The following is a 22,072-nucleotide window of genomic DNA, read 5'->3' on the forward strand; positions in this document are numbered from 1 at the left end:
CCATTTGTAATGATTTGTGCCGTCAACTCATTTACTTTATTTCGAATGCTGCATGCGTTTAGGTAGAGTGTTTTAATACTAGTTTTTAAACCATGATTTTTAGTTTTGACCCTTCCTGCAGCCCCTTTATATTCATACATATTGTCCCTTCCTATCACCTTGTGGTTTACACTTACCCCAGTGCTACTCTGCTCTGTTGCCTCCTGCCTTTTGCATTCTTTCTTGGGGTCCTGTTCATCTGAGCTCTGACCCACTCTAACTCGCTCAGAGCCCTCTCCTGGGTTCCGAATACTCCTCGCATTGAGGCTTTCATGCTTGCCTTTTTATTACACTTTGACCCTTTAGAATTTTGCTGTACAGTGGCCCTTTTTGTTTTTTGCCTTGGGTTTCTCTGCCCTCCACTTTTACTCATCTCCTTTCTGTCTTTTGCTTCTGTCTCCATTCTACTTCCCTCTGTCTCCCTGCATAGGTTCCCATCCCCCTGCCATATTAGTTTAACTCCTCCCCAACAGCACTAGCAAACACTCCCCCGAGGACATTGGTTCCAGTCCTGCCCAGGTGCAGATCGTCCGGTTTGTACTGGTCCCACCTCCCCCAGAACCGGTTCCAATGCCCCAAGAATTTGAATCCTTCCCTTCTGCACCACTCCTCAAGCCACGTATTCATCTGAGCTATCCTGTGATTCCTACTCTGACTAGCACGTGGCACTGGTAGCAATCCTGTGATTACTACTTTTGATGTCCTACTTTTTAATTTAGCTCCTAGCTCCCTAAATTCGTCTCGTAGGACCTCATCCTGTTTTTTTACCTATATCGTTGGTACCTATATGCTCCACGACAACTGGCTGTTCACCCTCCCTTTTCAAAATGTCCTGCACCCGCTCCGAGACATCCTTGACCCTTGCACCAGGGAGGCAACATACCATCCTGGAGTCTCGATTGCAGCCGCAGAAATGTCTATCTATTCCCCTTACAATCGAATCCCCTACCACTATAGCTCTCCCACTCTTTTTCCTGCCCACCTGTGCAGCAGAGCTACCCACGGTGCCATGAACTTGGCTGCTGCTGCTCTCCTCTGATGAGTCATCCCCCTCAACAGTACCCAAAGCAGTGTATCTGTTTTGCAGGTGGGACGACCGCAGGGGACCCCTACACTACCTCCCTTGCACTGCCCTTCCTGTTGGTCACCCATTCTCTATCTGGCTGTGTACCCGTTTCCTGTGTTAAGACCAACTCACTAAATGTGCTATTCACGTCATTCTCAGCATCGTGGATGCTCCAGAGTAAATCCACCCACAGCTCCAGTGCCGCAATGCGGTCTGTCACGAGCTGCAGGCGGATGCACTTCCCGCACATGTAGTCGTCAGGGACACTGGAAGCGTCCCTGACTCACCACATATTACAGGAGGAGCATAACCTGTGTCCGAGCTCTCCTGCCATGACTTAACCCCAAGATTAACTTGGACGTAAAAGATTCCATGGCACTTTTCAATGAAGAGCAAGGGTGTATTCCCCACTGTCCTGGCTAACATTAATCCTTCAATCAACACCAAAAAGACAGATTATCTGGTCATTATCGTTTGATTGCTGTGTTTCACACATTCTAACAGTGACTACACTTCAAAAGTATTTAATTGGCTGTAGAGTGCTTTGGAGCGTTTGACATTGTGAAAGGCGCTATATAAATGCAATTTTTTTTCTACGTTGTTTCTTTCATTCCAAGGTCTTAATTTATTTCTTTATTTCCACAGGACGGCTGCATCCCATTGTTTCTAAGCGTTGAAATTGGTAACATCGCCGTCTGCAAGGAGTTGCTTAGTGTGAATGCAGATCTGCAGCTCAGGACACAAAGGAAGGTACAAGTGAAACAAAGAAACATAGAAACATAGAAAATAGGTACAAGAATAGGCTATTCGGCCTTTGGAGCCTGCACCACCATTCAATATGATCATGGCTGATCATTCACCTCCCTTTTCCCGCTTTCTCTCCATACCCCTTGATCCCTTTAGCCGTAAGGGCCACATCTAACTCCCTTTTGAATATATCTAACGAACTGGCATCAACAACTTTCTGTGGTAGAGAATTCCACAAGTTCACAATTATCTGAGTGAAGAAGTTTCTCCTCATCTCGGTTCTAAATGGCTTACCCTTATCCTTAGACTGTGACCCCTGGTTTTGGACTTCCCCAACGTTGGGAACATTCTTCCTGCATCTAACCTGTCCAATCCCATCAGAATTTTAGATGTTTCTCGAGATCCCCTCTCATTCTTTTAAATTCCAAAGAATATAAGCCTAGACGATCCAGTCTTTCTTTATATGTCAGTCCTGTCATCCCGGGAATCAGTCTGGTGAACCTTCGCTACACTCCCTCAATAGTAAGAATGTCCTTCCTCAGATTAGGAGACCAAAACTGTACACAATATTCAAGGTGTGGCCCAATACAACTGTAGTAAGACCTCCCTGCTCCTATACTCAAATCCTCTCGCTATGAAGGCCAACATGCCATTTGCTTTCTTCACTGCCTGCTGTACCTGCTTGCCAACTTTCAATGACTGATATACCATGACATACAGGTCTCGTTGCACCTCTCCTTTTCCTAATCTGTCACCATTCAGATAATATTCTGCCTTCCTGTTTTTGCCACCAAAGTGGATAACCTCACATTTATCGACATTATACTGCATCTGCCATGCATTTGCCCACTCACCTAATCTGTCCAAGTCACCCTGCAGCCTCTTAGCATCCTCCTCGCAGCTCGCACTGCCACCCAGCTTAGTGTCATCTGAAAACTTGGAGATATTACATTCAATTCCTTTGTCTAAATCATTAATGTATATTGTAAATAGCTGGGGTCCCAGCACTGAACCTTCCGGTACCCCACTAGTCACTGCCTGCCATTCTGAAAAGGACCGGTTTATTCCTACTCTTTGCTTTCTGTCTGCCAATCAGTTCTCTATCCACGTCAATACATTACCCCCAAAATGCGTGGACCCTTGTCAAAAGTGTTCTGAAAGTCCAATCCACTGGTTCTCCCTTGTCCACTCGACTAGTTACATTCTCAAAAAATTCTAGAAGATTTTTCAAGCATGATTTCCCTTTCATAAATCCATGATGACTTGGACCGATCCTGTCACTGCTTTCCAAATGCGCTGCTCTTCCATCTTTAATAATTGATTCCAACATTTATCCCACTACTGATATCAGGCTAAGCGGTCTATAATTTCCTGTTTTCTCTCTCCCTTTTTTAAAAAGTGGTGTTACATTAGCTACCCTCCAATCCATAGGAACTGATCCAGAGTCTATAGAATATTGTAAAATGATCACCAATGCACCCACTATTTTTTCAGGCCACTTCCTTAAGTACTCTGGGATGCAGACTATCAAGACTTCGGGATTTATCGGCCTTCACTCCCATCAATTTTCCTAACACAATTTCCTGACTAATAAGAATTTCCTTCAGTTCCTCCATCTCGCTGGACCCTCGGTCCCCTAGTATTTCCGGAAGGTTATTTGTGTCTTCCTTAGTGAAGACAGAACCAAAGTATTTGTTCAATTGGTCTGCCATTTCTTTGCTCCATCATAAATTCACCTGATTCTGACTGCAAGGGACCTACATTTGTCTTCACTAATCTTTTTCTCTTCACATATCTATAGAAGCTTTTGCAGTCAGTTTTTATGTTCCCTGCAAGCTTACTCTCATACTCTATTTTCCCCCTTCTAATTAAAGCCTTAGTCCTCCTCTGCTGAATTCTAAATTTCTCCTAGTCCTCAGGTTTGCTGCTTTTTCTGGCCAATTTATGTGCCTCTTCCTTGGATTCAACACTATCCCTAATTTCCCTTGTTGGCCACAGTAGAGCCACCTTCCCCATTTTATTTTTATGCCAGACAGGGATGTACAATTGTTGAAGTTCATCCATGTGATCTTTAAATGTCTGCCATTGCCTATCCACCGTCAACTCTTTAAGTATCATTCGCCAGTCTATCCTAGCCAAATCACGTCTCATACCATGACCAAAGGCCTGGTTCAAGTATTGTTGGAGCTATGTGCAGTAAGGCTTGTCCACAAGGGAAAGCAAATCAGGGGGAGAGTGCATCCAACTTCTCAATCTGCGTTCCTGGTGCACAAAGTTCTGTGCTGGGACTGCTAAGATAAAAATGTACCCTGCGAGGTTCAATCAGATTACCCGAACTGAAACCATTTGACCCTAATCTCCCCTGCTAATGCAAACTGTTGGTGCAGTGTGTTGGAATCCTCCGTCCTCTATAGTCATGGATTGGGTGCATTTTTTATTGAATCCAACGTAGAGCCCCTTCTCGGTGGTGAGATTATGCAACATACAGCAGACCACAATCATTTTGGCTGGATTGTGTTGTAAATTCTCCTCTCCAGCCGTCAAGGTACTGAAATTGCTGATTGAGGAGACGGAATGGTTTGTTTGATTGACGATAGCAAAATACTGCCGACACTGGAAAACTGAAATAAAAACAGAAAATGCTGGAAACACTCAGCAGGTCAGGCAGCATCTTTGGAGAGAATTGGAAGAAGTTTATAAGCAAATACAGAGCCAGGGAAAAAGGGCGAGAGAAAAGAACAGAAGGGCAGGTCTCGTTCGTCATTTAATTTTACGAGCATAAGAAATAGGAGCAGGAGTAGGCCATACGGCTCCTCATTGAATAAGATCATGACTGATCTTCGACCTCAACTCCACTTTACCGCCCTATCCCTATATCCCTTGATTCCCTTAGTGTCCAAAAATCTATCGATCTCTGTCTTGAATACACTCAATGACTGAGCAGCCACAGTCCTCTGAGGTAGAGAATTCAAAAGATTCACAACCTCTTGAGTGAATAACTTTCTCCTCATCTCAGTCCTAAATGGTTGATCCTGAAACTGCGACCCCTAGTTCTAGACTCTCCAGCCAGAGGAAACAGCCTCTCAGCATCACTCCTGCCTTCCACCCTATCACAGACTTTCCCTTTTGTTATTTCCTTCCCACCTCCGCTTTTTCCTTTATTTTTTTCCACAGATGTTGCTGACCTGCTGAATGTTTCCACCATTTTCTGAGCAAGGTGTTTCTGAGGAAGAGGAATTTCTTCTCTCAGAGGGTCTTGAATCTTTGGAATTCTCTACTCCAGGCAGCTTTGGAGGATGGGTCAATGAAAATATTTAAGGTGGAGATAAATGGATTTTTGAGAGAGAAGGGAGTCAAGGGTTATGGGGAGAGGGCAGGGAAGTGGAGTTGAGGCCAAGATCAGATCAGCCATGATCTTATTGAATGGCGAAGCAGGTTCAAGGAGCCAGATGGCCTACTCCTGTTCCTATTTCTTATGAGTCACGCTTTCAGGCTGTAGCCTAAACCCCCAATAACCTGCCTTGCAGTTGGCCAGTTCGCTAGAACACTGGAGATAGATTTGTCTGACAAAAATGAAGGAAATGTGAAGGTATACCTATCGGGAAAGGATGAACAGGCTGGTTCTCTTTTCTCTTGAAAAAAGAAGGCTTAGGGGTGACCTAATAGCACACTTTAAAATTATGAAAGGTTTTGATAAGAGTGGATACAGAGAGAATGTTTCCACTTTTGGGGAAGATTGTAACTAGAGGCCATTAATATAAGATAGTCACCAAGAAATCTAATAGGGAATTTAGAAGAAACTTCTTTACCCAAAGAGTGGTGAGAATGTGGAACTCGATACCATATGGAGCGGTTGAAGCGAATAATGTGGATGGATTTAAGGGGCGGCTAGATAAGAATATGAGGGACAAGGGAATAGAGGGTTATGCTGATAGTTAGATGACACGAGAGGAGGCTCGAGTGGAGCATAAACGTCGGCATGGACTAGTTGGGCCGAATGGCCTGTTTCTGTGCAGTATATTCTATGTAATCCTATACAATGAATCCTTCATTGTGTGTGGCCCAGCTGCAGTTGACATAGACTGTGTGATTTACTGGAGGTGCCTTCTCCCCATTTGTGTGCAGTTGATGGTACCCTGGGGAGCCCGGTATAGAATTGTTGCTGTCTCTTCAACCGTCGCCCTACATCTCTGTGGACTAATGTGGGCATATCTGGAAAGCTAAATTAGTTCTGAATACAGGTGTACATTGTATCTGAATAATTTGCATTAAATGCTCACTAAGGAGATTGGAAACAGTGGCAAAATGATTTCCAGCCAGAGGCAAAGCCGTTCTTGTGACAAAAGAGCTCCTCCTGTGCATCTTCTACCATGGCATGCAGTTCAGTAATTGTGTCCCCAGAGACCCTCAGCTTCGTTAGGTACTGCTCATCTTTCAATTCTAGTATGATATTCAGTAAACCCTCTGTCTTGATTTTTTAAATTCGTTCACGAGATGTGGGCTATGCTGGGAGCCCTGCGCCACTTGTCCTACTCTTCATCTGATGACAACCACAAAAGCAGAAAAAATTATATTGCTGTCCTTTTCTTAGGTTTGAAGTTGATTCGTTCCACTTGTGCCATTTCTGATCTGACTTGTAGACAATATGGGGTAGATTTTGACTTTGTGCAATCATGTAAAATGTGTTCATGCGAAACAGCAGCCCATTTTACATCGCTCTCCATTGTTATTTCCATTGACCTTAACAGGATAATAAGTTGGTAGAAAAATAGAAACATGGAAAATAGGTGCAGGAGTAGGCCATTCGGCCCTTCGAGCCTGCATCACCATTCAATAAGATCATGGCTGATCATTCACCTCAGTACCCCGTTCCTGCTTTCTCTCCTTACCCCTTGATCCCTTTAGCCGTAAGGGCCATATCTAACTCCCTCTTGAATATATCCAATGAACTGGCATCAACAACTCTCTGCGGTAGGGAATTCCACAGGTTAACAATTCTCTGAGTGAAGAAGTTTCTCCTCATCTCAGTCCTAAATGGCTTATCCCTTATCCTTAGACTATGTCCCCTGGTTCTGGACTTCCCCAACATCGGGAACATTCTTCCTGCATCTAACCTGTCCAGTCCCATCAGAATTTTATAGGTTTCTATGAGATCCCCTCTCATCCTTCTAAACTCCAGTGAATACAGGCCAGTCGATCCAGTCTCTGCTCATATGTCAGTCCTGCCATCCCGGGAATCAGTCTGGTGAACCTTCGCTGCACTCCCTCAATAACAAGAACATCCTTCCTCAGATTAGGAGACCAAAACTGAACACAGTATTCCAGGTGAGGCCTCACCAAGGCCCTGTACAACTGCAGTAAGACCTCCCTGCTCCTATACTCAAATCCCCTAGCTATGAAGGCCAACATAACATTTGCCTTCTTCACCGCCTGCTGTACCTGTATGCCAACTTTCAATGACTGATGTACCATAACACCCAGGTCTCATTGCACCTCCCCTTTTCCTAATCTGCCGCCATTCAGATAATATTCTGCCTTCATGTTTTTGCCACCAAAGTGGATAACCTCACATTTATCCACATTATACTGCATCTGCCATGCGTTTGCCCAATCACCTAACCTGTCCAAGTCCCCCTGCAGCCTTTTAGTGTCCTCCTCACAGCTCACACCGCCACCCAGCTTAGTGTCATCTGAAAACTTGGAGATATTACACTCAATTCCCTCATCCAAATCATTAATGTATATTGTAAATAGCTGGGGTCCCAGCACTGAGCCCTGCGGCACCCCACTAGTCACTGCCTGCAATTCTGAAAAAGACCTGTTTATTCCGACTCTCTGCTTCCTGTCTGCCAACCAATTCTCTATCCACATCAGTACATTATCCCCAATACCACGTGCTTTAATTTTGCACACCAATCTCTTGTGTGGGACCTTGTCAAAAGCCTTTTGAAAGTCCAAATGCACCACATCCACTGGTTCTCCGTTGTCCACCAGTTACATCCTCAAAAAATTATAGAAGATTTGTCAAGCAGGATTTCCCTTTCATAAATCCATGCTGACTTGGACCGATCCCGTCATTGCTTTCCAAATGTGTTGCTATTTCATTTTTAATAATTGATTCCAACATTTTCCCCACTAAGCGGTCTATAATTACCTGTTTTCTCTCTCTCTCTCCTTTCTTAAAAAGTGGTGTTACATTAGCTACCCTCCAGTCCATAGGAACCGATCCAGAGGCGATAGACTGTTGGAAAATGATTACCAATGCATCCACTATTTCTAGGACCACTTCCTGAAGTACTCTGGGATGCAAACTATCAGGACCCGGGGATTTATCGGCCTTCAATCCCATCAATTTCCCAAACACAATTTCCTGCCTAATAAGGATTTCCTTCAGTTCCTCCTTCTTACTTGACCTTCGATCCCCTTGTATTTCCGGAAGGTTATTTGTGTCTTCCTTCGTGAAGACAGACCCAAAGTATTTGATTAACTGGTCCGCCATTTCTTTTTTCCCATTATAAATTCACCTGAATCTGACTGCAAGAGACCTACGTTTGTTTTCACTAATCTTTTTCTCTTCACATATCTATAGAAGCTTTTTCAGTCAGTTTTTATGTTCCCAGAAAACTTCCTCTCATACTCTATTTTCCCCCTCCAAATTAAACCCTTTGTCCTCCTCTGCTGTATTATAACATTCTCCCAGTCCTCAGATTTGCTGTTTTCCTGGCCAATGTATATGCCTCTTCCTTGGATTTAACACTCTCCTTAATTTCTCTTCTTAGCCACGGTTGAGCCACCTTTCCCGTTTTATTTTTTACTCCAGACAGGGATGTACAATTGTTGAAGTTCATCCATGTGATCTTTAAATGTTTGCCATTGCCTATCCACTGACAACCCTTTAAGTATCACTCGCCAGTCTATTCTAGCCAATTCACGTCTCATACCATCGAAGTTACCTTTCCTTAAGTTCAGGACCCAAGTCTCTGAATTAACTGTGTCAGTCTCCATCTTAATAACAAATTCTACCATATTATGGTCACTCTTCCCCAAGAGGCCTCGCACAACAAGATTGCTAATTAGTCCTTTCTCGTTACACATCACCCAGTCTAGGATGGCCAGCCCTCTAGCTGATTCCTCGACATATTGGTCTAGAAAACCATCCCTAATACACTCCAGGAAATCTTACTCCACTGCATTGCTACCAGTTTGGTTAGCCCAATCAATATGTAGATTAAAGTCACCCATGATAACTGCTGTACCTTTATTGCATGCATCCCTAATTTCTTGTTTGATGCTGTCCCCCACCTCACTGCTACTGTTTGGTGGTCCCATTAGCGTTTTCTGCCCTTTGGTATTCCATAGCTCCACGCATACCGATTCCACATCATCCAAGCTAATGTCCTTCCTTACTATTGCATTAATTTCCTCTTGAACCAGCCACCTCACCTCCTTTTCCTTTCTGTCTATCCTTCCTAAATGTTGAATACCCCTGGATGTTGAGTTCCCAGCCTTGGTCACCCTGGAGCCATGTCTCCGTGATGCCAATTACATCATATCCGTTAACTGCTATCTGCGCAGTTAATTCGTCCACCTTATTCCGAATATTCCTTGTATTGAGGCACACTTTGCCCTTTTAGAATGTTGCAGTTATGTGGCCCTTTTTGCTTTTTGCCTTGGGTTTCTCTGCCCTCCACTTTTACTTTTCTTCTTTTTATCTTTTGCTTCTGCTCCCATTCTACTTCCCTCTGTCTCCCTGCATATGTTCCCATCCCCCTACCATATTAGTTTAACCCCTCCCCAACAGCACTAGCAAACACTCTCCCTCGGTTCCGGTACTGCCCAGGTGCAGACCGTCCGGTTTGTACTGGTCCCATCTCCACAAGAACTGGCTCCAATGTTCCAGGAATTTGAATCCCTCCCTTCTGCACCACTCCTCAAGCCACGTATTCATCTGAGCTATCCTGTGATTCCTACTCTGACTAACACGTGGCACTGGTAGCAATTCTGAGATTACTACTTTTGAGGTCCTACTTTTTAATTTCGCTCCTAGCTCCATAAATTTGTCTTGTCACAACTGTAACACTCTTGGCATCCAGTGTATTAAGCAACAGAAATATCAGACCTAAGCACCACATTCTGCAGCACTGTTGTACCATGCAATTCCTCCTGGGCTCAAGTGGATGTTTACTTCAGTGAAAGTTACAGGGAAATGAATTCTAAACATATTATGTATATATTGGAGCCTTTTAAATGAAAATAATCTGCATCTAATCTCCCGACTTACTTTTCAGGATAATGGCGACACAGTCTTGCACATCTGCTGCAGAAAAAAAGATACAGAACTGGCGAAGCTCATGGTGGAGTTTGGTGCCGGCGTTGATTTTCAAAATGTGAGTACAGAACAATCATGATAAGTTACACTGTTGCCTGCTGGTAAGATGAAGGCCTAAAGCTGAATATATTGCAGGAGAAAATGTCTTCATATTCACTAGTGTAGTCAACAACCAAGGCTACAGGGGCTAAAAGATTGAAGTTTCCAAATTATTTCTTCCTTTATCTTCATTTCTAGCTCCATAATACAGCAAAGCCTGCTTTAACACAAGGGACTGCATAGGAATGTAATTTTCCTCTTCATAAGACACATATTTTATTATCATCAGCACCCTACTAACATGGTTCAGTAAACAGACACCATCTTTGTTTGTTGACAAAGATTCTTTCTGTGTTTGCTAAATGTTGGAACAATTTGCCCAAATAGGGCTGGAACACATTTCTCTATCTTGCTAAAAATTGCTGTTTTTCTGAACGCAATGAATGTGACACATGACTATTCCAGATTCTTCTCCTTTCGTTTGGTTGTAGCAAAGCAAATCAAATGTCAATATCTAAGTCAGATACCCAGGGCAAAGCTTCCGGTGTAACAGTGTGGTGGATATCTTGCAGGCTGCCTGCGAGCTTCCTCTGAGGGCAGTGCTCAATGAGGTGCTCCAGGGTCTGATGAGGGGCTCCACAGTTGCATGATGGGGACGCGTTTATCATCCATCTATGGAGAAGTGGCAGCATCAACCATGACCGGTCCTGAGGCGGTTGATGGCTTTTCACTGTTTGTGAGGAAGGTTTGATCATTCAGGTTGCACTGTGGGGTCCTCTATTCCAGCTATCCTTCTGCCTGATCTAAAGTAGTGCCTCTTTAATAACAAACGATATTTGTGCCCATATCTTTATGACATCCTTTTAGAGTGGCCTTCAAGTGCCTTGGTAGCTTGGCTGTGAGATAGCAGGTAGGCAGTTCGTGTTTCTGCCTGAGCATGGAAACCTCCTTCCATAGTTTGGGTAGTCCTCAGCTCAGTCAGATGGAGACCCGTACAGAAGTGAGCTTTCAACACAAGAAAAATGTTGTCGTTAAAAACAAATGACTGAATTAAGAAGTCACAACTCACTTAAGGGAAAGCAGACATATTTTAAAGTATAAAAGGAGTTGTGAAGACTGTGAGTTGTGCAGATGTCAGTTGAGGATAACTAAAATGAGAGTCAGGGAATAAGTAGCAAGGTAGATTGTAGGTAGCAGCAAAATGGATCCAAATGTTAGTTGTAGGAGAAAATGGAGTGCAAAGACACTTTCTTTAAAAAAATAAGTCATGTAGAAACGTGGAAGGTGAGAAAATGACAAATATATTTAATGCATACAATATAGCAGCCTTCAAAAACAGCAGACAAATGCGAGATACAATCAAATTAGCAATGGAATTCATAAAATACTGATCTAATCTATGGTAACTTCAAAAGAAGTAGTTAAATTAGTACCTATGATAATTGAGAAAATTTTTAAAAATTCATTCTCTGGATGTGGGCATAGCTGGCAAGGCCTGCATTTATTGCCCATTCCTAATTGCCCTTGAGTGGCTCATTAGACAATTTCCGAGGGCAGTTAAGAGTTAACCGCATTGCTGTGGGTCTGGAGTCACATATAGGCCAGACCGGGTAAGAACAGCAGATTTCCTTCCCTAAAGGACATTAGTGAACGAGATGGGTTTATTACAACAATCCGGCAGTTTCATGGGTACTATTGCTGATACTAGCTTTTTATTTCAGATTTATTGAACTGATTTTAAATTTCCCAGCTGCCATGGTGGGATTTGAACTCTCGTCTCCAGATTATTAGCCCAGGTTAGACCATACTGTAAAGGCTAAGGTGCATCGACTCAATGGATCAATCAGTAGCTGGATTGAGAACTTGTTTAGTGATAGAAGATAAAGTCAAACAGTGCTGTCCTAGGGAAATAATGACAAGTGGGGTTTCTTATAAGTTAGTTCTACATTCCCTGTTATTCACACAATAGGCAAGTGAAATGGAGGAGGGTGTTTCTTGTAATATAATAAAACTTGTAGATAAAGATAAGTGATGTACATGAGAGACTGGAATAATAAGCTAAGGAACAGCTTATAATTTTGAAGTGGATAAATCATAGAATCACAGAATGGTTACAGCACGGAAAAAGGGCATTCGGCCCATCGAGCTTATGCCGACTCTCAGTTACTCCCACTCCCCCACCCTTTCCCCATAGCCCTGCAAATGTTGTTTCTTCAGATACTTATTCAACCCCCTTTTGAAAGATAAGATTTGGAGTCTGCCTCCACCACCCTTCGACCACCCTTTCAGCCAGTGCATTCCAAATTCCAACCACTTGCTGCGTAAAAAAGTGTTTTCTTACATCACTTTTGGTTCTTTTGCCAATCACCTTAAATCTGTGTCTTCTGGTTCTCGACCCTTCCACCAATGGGAATACTTTCTCTCTATCTACCCTGTCCAGACCCCTCATGATTTTGATAATGTAAGGATAATGAATGCAAACGTGATAAAGTCAGCTGAGCCTGCCTGCTGCCGCTCCCAGACATGTTCCTTTCCGGGAGATAAAACCAAGCGTCATGTGTGGCAAGCTGTGACAACGGATGTTAAATCACGTATGTTATAAAGTTGGAATGATTCCTGCAGTTTTCTTTGATTACCTTCTCTGTTTCTCTGTTTTGCCTCGAAATTGAATGGGTTTGGTCAAAGCCGAGGTGGATCAGGTTTTACATGGTCTGTGGCGTATGCCTTGGTGAAGATGTTGACGATGACTTGGAGCTCAGCCTTTGAATGTGCACAGACGCAAGCATCGTCCATGTACTGTAGCTCGACGACAGAGGATGTGACGGTCTTGGATCTGGCCTGGAGGCGACGAAGGTTCCCACTTGTTCTATAGTGAAGTTAGTTCCACTCCAGCAGGGAGCTTGTTGACTCAATTATGCATGGCCTTCTTCGACCTTACAAAGGCCTTTGACACTGTCAACCACGAGGGTCTATGGAGCGTCCTCCTCCATTTTGGATGCTCCCAAAAGTTCATCACCACCCTTCGCCTGCTCCACGACGACATGCAGGCCGTGATCCTTACCAACGGATCCAATCCAAGTCCAGACTGGGGTCAAACAGGGCTGCGTCATTGCCCCAACCCGCTTCTCAATCTTCCTCGCTGCCATGCTCCAACTCACGGTCAACATCCACGGCACGGCCCTGGATAACGTGGACAACTTTCCATACTTTGGGCACCTATTATCAACAAGGGCAGACATCGACGATGAGGTTCAACACCGCCTCCAGTGCGCCAGCTCAGCCTTCGGCCGCCTGAGGAAGAGAGTGTTCTAAGATCAGGCCCTCAAATCTGGCACCAAGCTTATGGCCTACAGGGCTGTAGTGATACCCGCCCTCCTGTATGGCTCAGAGACGTGGACCATATACAGTTGACACCTCAAATCGCTGGAGAAATACCACCAACAATGCCTCCGCAAGATCCTGCAAATCCCCTAGGAGGATAGACGCACCGTCAGTGTTCCCGATCAGGCCAACATCCCCAGCATCGAAGCATCGACCACACTCGACCAGCTCTGCTGGGCAGGCCACATTGTCCACATACCGGACGCGTGACTCCCAAAGCAAGCGCTCTACTCGGAACTCCTACACGGCAAACGAGCCAAAGGTGGGTAGAGGATATGTTTCAAGGACACCCTCAAAGCCTCCTTGATAAGATGCAACATCCCCACCGACACCTGGGAGTCCCTGGCCAAAGACTGCCCTAAGTGGAGGAGCAGCATCCAGGATCGAGTCTCATCGCTGAGAGCATGCAGAAAACAAACACAGGCAGCGGAAGGAGCGTGCGGCAAACCAGACTCTCCACCCACCCTTTCCTCCAACTACTGTCTATCCCACCTGCCACAGAGACTGTAATTCCCATTGGACTGTTCAGTCACCTGAGAACTCACTTTTAGAGTGGAAGCAAGTCTTCCTCGATTTCGAGGGACTGCCTATGTTGATGATGATGATGGTCTGTGGTGGAAATTGTTTTGCTTTGGCATCTACACCCGCTAAAGTAGGTTCTTACTTCAAGGGGAGAGAAAGGGAGAACAAACATTCTTGCAAGGTTCGCCAGTCACATATCATCCAGGTAAAGGTCTCGATTTGTTGGGACTGTATTTTTCCTTTAAATTGGATGGCACAAATGACAACTTTCTAGTACAGCCAACCCTAACACAACTGGCAGTTTGCTGCAAAGTTACTTTGCTTCAACCTTTATTAAAAAAGGAGGAGGAAAAAAAGCAGGAAACTATAGACCAGTTAACCTAACATCTGTCGTTAGGAAAATGCTGGAGCCGATTATTAAGGAAGCGGGACCTTTGGAAAAGCATGATTCATGGTTTTAGGAAAGGCAAATCACATTTGACAAATTTGCTGGAGTTCTTTGAGGATTTAATGAGCAGGGTGGATAAGGGGGCACCAGTGGATGTGGTGTATTTGGATTTCCAGAAGGCATTCGATAAGGTGCCACATAAAAGGTTACTGCACAAGATAAAAGTTCACAGGGTTGGGGGTAATATATTAGCATGGATAGAGGATTGGCTAACTAACAGAAAACAGAGAGCCGGGATAAATGGGTCATTTTACGGTTGGAAAACAGTAACTAGTGAGGTGCTGCAGGGATTGGTGCTGGGGCCTCAACTATTTACAATCTATATTAATGACCTTGAAGAAGGGACCAAGTATAATGTAGCCAAATTTGCTGATGATAAAAAAGATGGGTGAGAAAGTAAATTGTGAGCAGGACACAAAAAATCTGCAAAGGGTTACAGACAGACTAATTGAGCGGGCAAAAATTTGGCAGATGGAGTATAATGTGGGCAAATGTGAGGTTATCCACTTTGGCAAAAAAAATAGAAGAGCAAATTATAATTTAAACGGCTAAAAATTGCAAAGTGCTGCAGTGGGGGTCCTTGTGCATGAAACACAAAATGTTAGTATGCAGATACAGCAAATAATCAGGAAGGCAAATGGGAATGTTGGCCTTTATTGCAAAGGGGATAGAGTATAAAAGCAGAGAAGTCCTGCTACAACTGTACAGGGTATTGGTGAGGCCACACCTGGAGTACTGCGTACAGTTTTTGATATGTCCTTACTATACAGTATAAATGCACACGAGGCCCATACTTGCAAGAAAGTCCGTTACCTTTATTACTAAGAACTCAAGAGACAGACGGTGGGTGGAGCTTCCCCTTTTATACCGGAAAAGTCCAGGTTAGGAGTGTCTCCCACAAGTTCGCCCCTGTGGACAGTGGACAGTGTTCTCAAGGTGTACAACTTAGGTCAGCTTAGACATGGGTTACAATGACAGTTGAATACATGACATCACCTCCCCCCCCACAAAGTCTTATTGGGATCACAGGTTAAGTCTCTCTGGTGGTTTACGCTCCCTTGTAGAGCACCTGAGTTGGGGCTCCGGTTGTTGAGCACTGGCCTGAGTATCTGCTGTTTACGGTGCCTCAGGCCTGTCCGGACTGCCCACAGTGACTGGGCTCTCCTCCACTTGGTTCCTGTGGTAGAGTAAACTCTATGTCGTGTTCTTCCTCTGCTTCTTCTATGGGGTTGCTGAACCTCCTTTTAGTTTGATCTACTTGTTTCCGGCAGATTTGTCCATTGGTAAGTTTAACTACCAAAACCCTATTCCCCTCTTTGGCAATCACAGTGCCTGCAAGCCATTTGGGCCCTGCAGCGTAATTAAGGACAAAAACAGGATCATTGACATCAATACATCGCGCCCTCGCATTCCTGTCATGGTAGTCACATTGTGACTGACGCCTGCTCTCAACAATTTCTTTCATAGGGTGTATAAGGGATAATCTGGTTTTGAGCGTCCTTTTCATTAGCAGCTCTGCGGGTAGAAGCCCTGTGAGCAAGTGTGGTCGGGATCTATTGGCCAACAGGAGGCGTGATAAGCGGCTTTGTAGGGAACCCCCTTTGGTTCTGAGCATCCCCTATTTGATTCTCTGCACTGCTCGTTCCGCCTGGCCGTTTGAGGCTGGCTTGAACGGTGCCGTTCTGACATGGTTGATTCCATTGCCTGCCATGAAGTCCTGGAATTCAGTGCTTGTGAAGCACGGGCCATTGTCGCTGACCAAGACGTCCGGTAGACCATGGGCGGCGAACAGTGCCCATAGACTTTCTACTGTGGCAGAAGATGTGCTTGAATTTAAAATGTCACATTCAATCAATTTGGAGTAGGCGTCTACTACAACCAAAAACATTTTTCTCATGAAAGGACCTGCGTAGTCCATATGGATGCGTGACCATGGCTTGGCGGGCCAGGACCAGGGGCTAAGGGGGGCTTCCCTGGGTGCGTTGCCCATCTGAGCACACGTGTTGCACCTGCGAACACCAAGTTCCAGGTCTGCATCTATCCCTGGCCACCAAACGTGTGACCCAGCAATTGCCTTCATCATAACAATGCACGGGTGCTCATTGTGAAGTTCCCTGATAAACACCTCTCTGCCCTTCTGGGGCATGACTACTCGGTTTCCCCACAGTAGGCAATCGGCCTGAATCGGAAGTTCATCCTTGCGCATATGAAGTGGTTTAAACTCCTCAGGGCATGCTGCGTACGTGGCTGCCCAGTCCCCATTCAGGACACATTTCTTAACTAAAGACAGTAGCGGGTCTTTATTTGTCTAGACTTTAATCTGACGGGCTGTCACAGGTGAGCCTACGCTTTCGAAAGCTTCAACAGCCATGACCATCTCAGCATCATGCTCAGCTGCCCCTTCAGTGGTGGCTAGTGGTAGCCTGCTGAGTGCATTGGCACAGTTTTCAGTGCCTGGTCTGTGCCGAATTGTGTAGTCATCGGCAGCTAACTTAAGTGCCCACCTCTGTATGCGGGCCGATGCATTTGCATTTATGGCCTTGTTGTCGGCCAAAAGGGACTTTAGGGGTTTGTGATCCGTCTCCAGCTCAAATTTCCTGCCAAACAGGTATCGGTGCATTTTTTTTACTGCATATACACATGCTAGCGCTTCCTTTTCTACCATCCCGTAGCCCCATTCTGCCTGGGACAGACTTCTGGAGGCATAAGCTATCGGCTGTAACTGACCATTGGCATTCACATGCTGCAACACACACCCGACCCCATAGGACGACGCATCACACGTTAAAACTAGTTTCTTACACGGGTCATATAACGTTAACAGTTTGTTGGAGCATAACAAATTGCGTGCACTATCAAAAGCCCTTTCCTGGCTGTTCCCCCAGACCCAATCACGACCTTTGCATAGGAGCACGTGTAGCGGCTCTAGCAGCGTGCTGAATTTGTGAAGAAAGTTGCCAAAATAGTTCAGGAGCCCCAGGAACGAACGCAGCTCCGTCGTGTTACGGGGTCTGGGTTCTCTCTGGATCGCTTCCGTTTTGAACGCAGTGGGTCTGATCCCGTCTGCTGCTACCCTTCTCCCCAGGAATTCTACCTCTGGAGCTAAGAAGATGCACTTCGCCTTTTTCAGTCACAGCCCTACCCGGTCCAGTCTGCATAGCACCTCCTCCAGGTTGTGGAGGTGTTTTTCAGTATCGCAACCCGTGATGAGGATGTCGTCTTGAAAAACCACCGTCCTTGGAATCGACTTGAGGAGGCTTTCCATATTTCGCGAAAGATCGCGACGACCGAACGAATCCCGAACGGACATCTAGTTATACCCAAACAACCCCTTTTGTGTCGTGATGGTGGTCAGCTTCTTCGACTCACTCGCCAGCTCCTGGGTCATGTAAGCTGAGGTCAGGTCCAATTTTGAAAAAAGTTTACCACCGGATAGCATCGCAAAGAGGTCCTCCGCTCTCGGTAGCGGGTACTGGTCTTGGAGTGACACCCGATTGATGGTGGCTTTGTAATCGCCTTGATCACAATCGGGTTTGCCCAGTCACTGAATTCGACTGGCGAGATGATGCCTTCCCTCAGCAGGCGGACCAATTCGCCTTCTATCTTTTCCCACATCACGTACGGCACCGCTCTAGCCTTGTAGTGTACTGGCCTGGCGTCCGGGTTTATGTGAATCACTACCTTGGTCCCCATGAAAGTGCCGATGCCGGGTTGAAATAATGAGTCAAATTTGTCCAGAACCTGTGAGCATGATACTTGCTCCACAGAAGAAATTGCATTGACATCGCCCCATTTCCAGTTCATGACAGCAAGCCAACTCCTCCTCAGTAGTGCGGGACCGGCCCCCGGGACAATCCAAAGTGGCAATCTGTTCTCCGAATCTTTGTGGGTCACGACTACCGTGGCGCTGCCTAGCACCGGAATGATCTCCTTTGTGTATGACCGGAGCAGTGCGGCAATCGGCAATAATTTTGGCCTCCTGGCCTTGGACACCCACAACCTTTCGAACTGTTTGATACTCATCAGAGACTGGCTGGCCCCCGTGTCTAGCTCCATTAATACTGGGATGCCATTGAGGAGCACTTTCATCATTATCGGTGGCATCCTGGTATATGAGCTGTATATGTGCTCCACATGAACTCGCTGAACTTCAGCTTCCAACGATTTGCCCCAGTATTCATTTGGCCTCATAGGGCTTACATCGGGCCCGTCCTCCTCGTACATCAACCTGGCTGCAGGCTTCCTGCACATACGCGCCAAGTGACTGCTGACGTTGCAGTTTCTGCTGGTATATTGCTGATTCCTGCAAGCTCTGGCTGTGTGTTTGCCTCTACACCTCCAGCATCAGCTGAAGGCCCCATTGTTGGAAACAAAAGGTCCATTACCAGTCGATCGTCTCTGACTGTCTCTGTAACTGTCCTTAAGCACACCATTAACAGGTGTTGATGGCCCCATTACTGGCCGCATTGTCCATTGCGAAGGCATGAATCGACGTTCAGCTAGCCATTGTCTCTGTTGAATTCCCCCTTTGGGTTCGACTACATGCTGGGGCATGTCCGATTGCCCTTGTCTGCCTAGAGAACTGTGTGCCGCGTTAACAATGTTGACTCCCTGGTCGTTTGCCGCATTTGAGCCAAGATTTTTGTTATAAATCATTCTGGTCTCTTCCTCCCCTGAGATAATTGTCTGGGCTATCAGAGCTGCCGCTTCCTAGGTCAAGTATTTTGTCTCAATCAGTTTCCTGAAAACCCCAGCGTGCCCGGTGCCCTCAATAAAGAATTCTCACAGCATCTCCGCTCTGCATGCATCTGGGAACTTACATAGGCTCGCCAGTCGCCGGAGATCTGCCAGGAAGTCTGGAACGCTTTGCCCTTCTCACCGCCGGTGCGTGTAAAACCGGTGTCTCGCCATGTACATGCTGCTTGCCGGTTTAAGGTGTTCCCCGATCAATTTACTGAGCTCTTCGAATGTCTCTGGCGCTAGAAGGTCCTTCATCAGGGAGTACATTCTGGATCCACAAACCGTCAGGAGATGAGCCCTACGTTTGTCGGCCGAATCCTGTCCCAACCATTCCTTAGTGACAAAACTTTGCTGTAGTCTCTCAATAAAGTAGTCTCAATCATCACCAACACAGTACCTCTCTTCTGTGCTGCTAGTGGCCATGCTCGCGTGGTTTAAATCCCAGTTTCTCATTGCCAATGATATGTCCTTACTATACAGTATAAATGCACACGAGGCCCATACTTGAGAGAAAGTCACTCTGTGACCAGTTACCTTTATTACCAAGAACTCAAGAGACAGACGGTGGGTGGAGCTTCCCCTTTTATACCAGAAAAGTCCAGGTTAGGAGTGTCTCCCACAAGTTTGCCCCCTGTGGTCAGTGTTCTCAAGGTGTACAACTTAGGTCAGCTTATACATGGGTTACAATGACAGTTGAATACATGACAGTTTTGGCCTCCGTATTTAAGGAAGGATATTCTTGCATTGGAGGCTGTTCAGAGAAGGTTCACTAGGTTGATCCGGAGATGAGTGGGTTGACTTATGAGGAAAGGTTGAGTAAGTTGGGCCTATACTCATTGGAGTTCAGAAGAATGAGAGGTGATCTTATCGAAACATATAAGGTAATGAGGGGGCTCAACAAAGTGGATGCAGAGAGGATAATTCCACTCATCGGGGAAACTAAAGCTAGGGGACATAGTCTCAGAATAAGGGGCCACCCGTTTAAAACAGATGAGGAGGAATTTCTTCTCTCTGAGGGTTGTAAATCTATGGAATTCTCTGCCCCAGAGAGCGGTGGAGGCTGGGTCATTGAGTTAGAGTTTTTTGAGCGATAAGGAAATAAAGGGTTATGGGGAACGGGCAGGGAATTGGAGCATGATCTTATTAAATGGCGGAGCAGGCTCGAGGAGCCAGGTGTCCTACTCCTGCTCCTATTTCTTATGTTCTTATGTTTTATGATTGTTTCTTCAATGCAGGAAGAAGGCCAGACTCCCTTACATGTTGCTGCCTGGGAAGGGGATGAATTCATGCTGAAGTTCTTCTACCAGTACAAAGCCAACCCAAACATTGCAGACAAGGTACTTTTCGCATCCAGTACATATCAGCTAAAAATGATAATAAGAAGAAACAAGTATTCAATGTTTTCTGTCCAATTTTCAGGTGGCCAGGGATGGGAAATGGGGTGGGGTTCCATTTGGCCAGATCTTCTTCCACTTTATTATCTTCTCAATTTTACAATGTCAATTCTGCTCACCGCTGGAAGTGACCTCCCTAAAATGGGCATATTTAAATGGGACAGTAGTAGTCCCACTTTCTGTCATTTCTGCTTTATTGATACTAAATGTAAATCATGCCTCTATAAAATGGGTATCCTGAATTGCTCGATGGTAAAGAAAAAACAGAAGTCAACTTAAAGGCTCAGCGAGTACTTTTAAAAGACATAAATCTTGTTTTAAATGGACAGCAAACTGACTGACTTAGTTGAAGTCACCTGCATCTCAATGGAACAAGCCGGTGGGTAAGAAATTAAGCACAGTCATGTCTTTCTGAGCCAATGTAAGCATTGTCCTGTTTCTTGATGGAGTTTGCAGATCTCTCTCTAGAATAGAGCCCTGCTCTTTCGGGCCTTTTGGGCTGATCATCAGCCTGCTTACACATAAGACCTATGCATTCTGGTGGCTGAGTATATACAAGGGTCTGGATCTCCTGCATGGGGCCTTATAAAGCTGCCTTCCTTCTCTCTATATCTATTTGGTTTCAGCTGTGGCTCAGTTGGTAGCACTCTTGGCTCGGAGACAGAAGGTTGTGGGTTGCGGTTCTACTCCAGAGACTTGAGCACAGAATCTCGGCTGACTCTCCAATGCAGTAGCGATGGATTGCTGTACTGTCAGAGATGCTAGGCTAGAAATTCATTATAGCCCAGGACGGGCGATATCTTTAGAAAAGTTTGAAAATTAGCGTCAGGTGCCAATGCTTTAGACTGCACCAAAATTCATTCTAACTGCTCAACGAAATGATTGGGGCGCTAAATCAAGTCTTAAAGGCCTAGCTCATTGGCGTTATACTTAAAGGGTGGACCAATATCGGGTGCAGTCTAATCTCAACTCATCATTGCCACAGGCTTTTCCCAGTACATAAAGGGGAGGTTCATTGATACTGCAGCACCTCATTCTCAGCATTGCTGGCTGTGCAGCTGCCTCAGCAAGGAGAAGCAGAACAAGGAGAAGGGGCAGGAGGACTGATGCATGTGTGCTCATGCCAGATCCACCTCAGTTGGATGGTCAGGGGGATTGAATGGTTCAACAAGTGCTACATACCTTCATCTGTGCCACAAGTTTCACACACTGCCCAAAGCACCATACCCCCAGTATTCACCCACCAACAATCTCCATCTATCAACACTTACACCCACATCTCATACCTTGCCCACAATGACAGCTAATGAACTATGGCAGACACAAGGCTCATTAGTTATTAGAATGAATGTGATATGTGTGACATG

At 45.4% G+C, this 22,072-nt stretch overlaps 1 protein-coding gene across 3 annotated transcripts in view; it reads left to right on the top strand.

Moving 5' to 3' along the window:
- The window catches only part of trpn1 (transient receptor potential cation channel, subfamily N, member 1), a 363,054-nt gene that overhangs the window by 189,617 nt on the left and 151,365 nt on the right, over window positions 1-22,072 (top strand). For all 3 annotated transcript variants that reach the window (XM_070895617.1, XM_070895599.1, XM_070895607.1), the window contains exons 3-5: window positions 1,751-1,855; window positions 10,141-10,239; window positions 20,547-20,648. In XM_070895617.1, the coding sequence (XP_070751718.1) occupies window positions 1,751-1,855; window positions 10,141-10,239; window positions 20,547-20,648 (306 nt within the window). The remainder of the gene's footprint in view (window positions 1-1,750; window positions 1,856-10,140; window positions 10,240-20,546; window positions 20,649-22,072) is intronic.

Source organism: Pristiophorus japonicus, chromosome 1, assembly GCF_044704955.1.
Source record: "Pristiophorus japonicus isolate sPriJap1 chromosome 1, sPriJap1.hap1, whole genome shotgun sequence".
Lineage (NCBI taxonomy): Eukaryota > Metazoa > Chordata > Chondrichthyes > Pristiophoridae > Pristiophorus > Pristiophorus japonicus.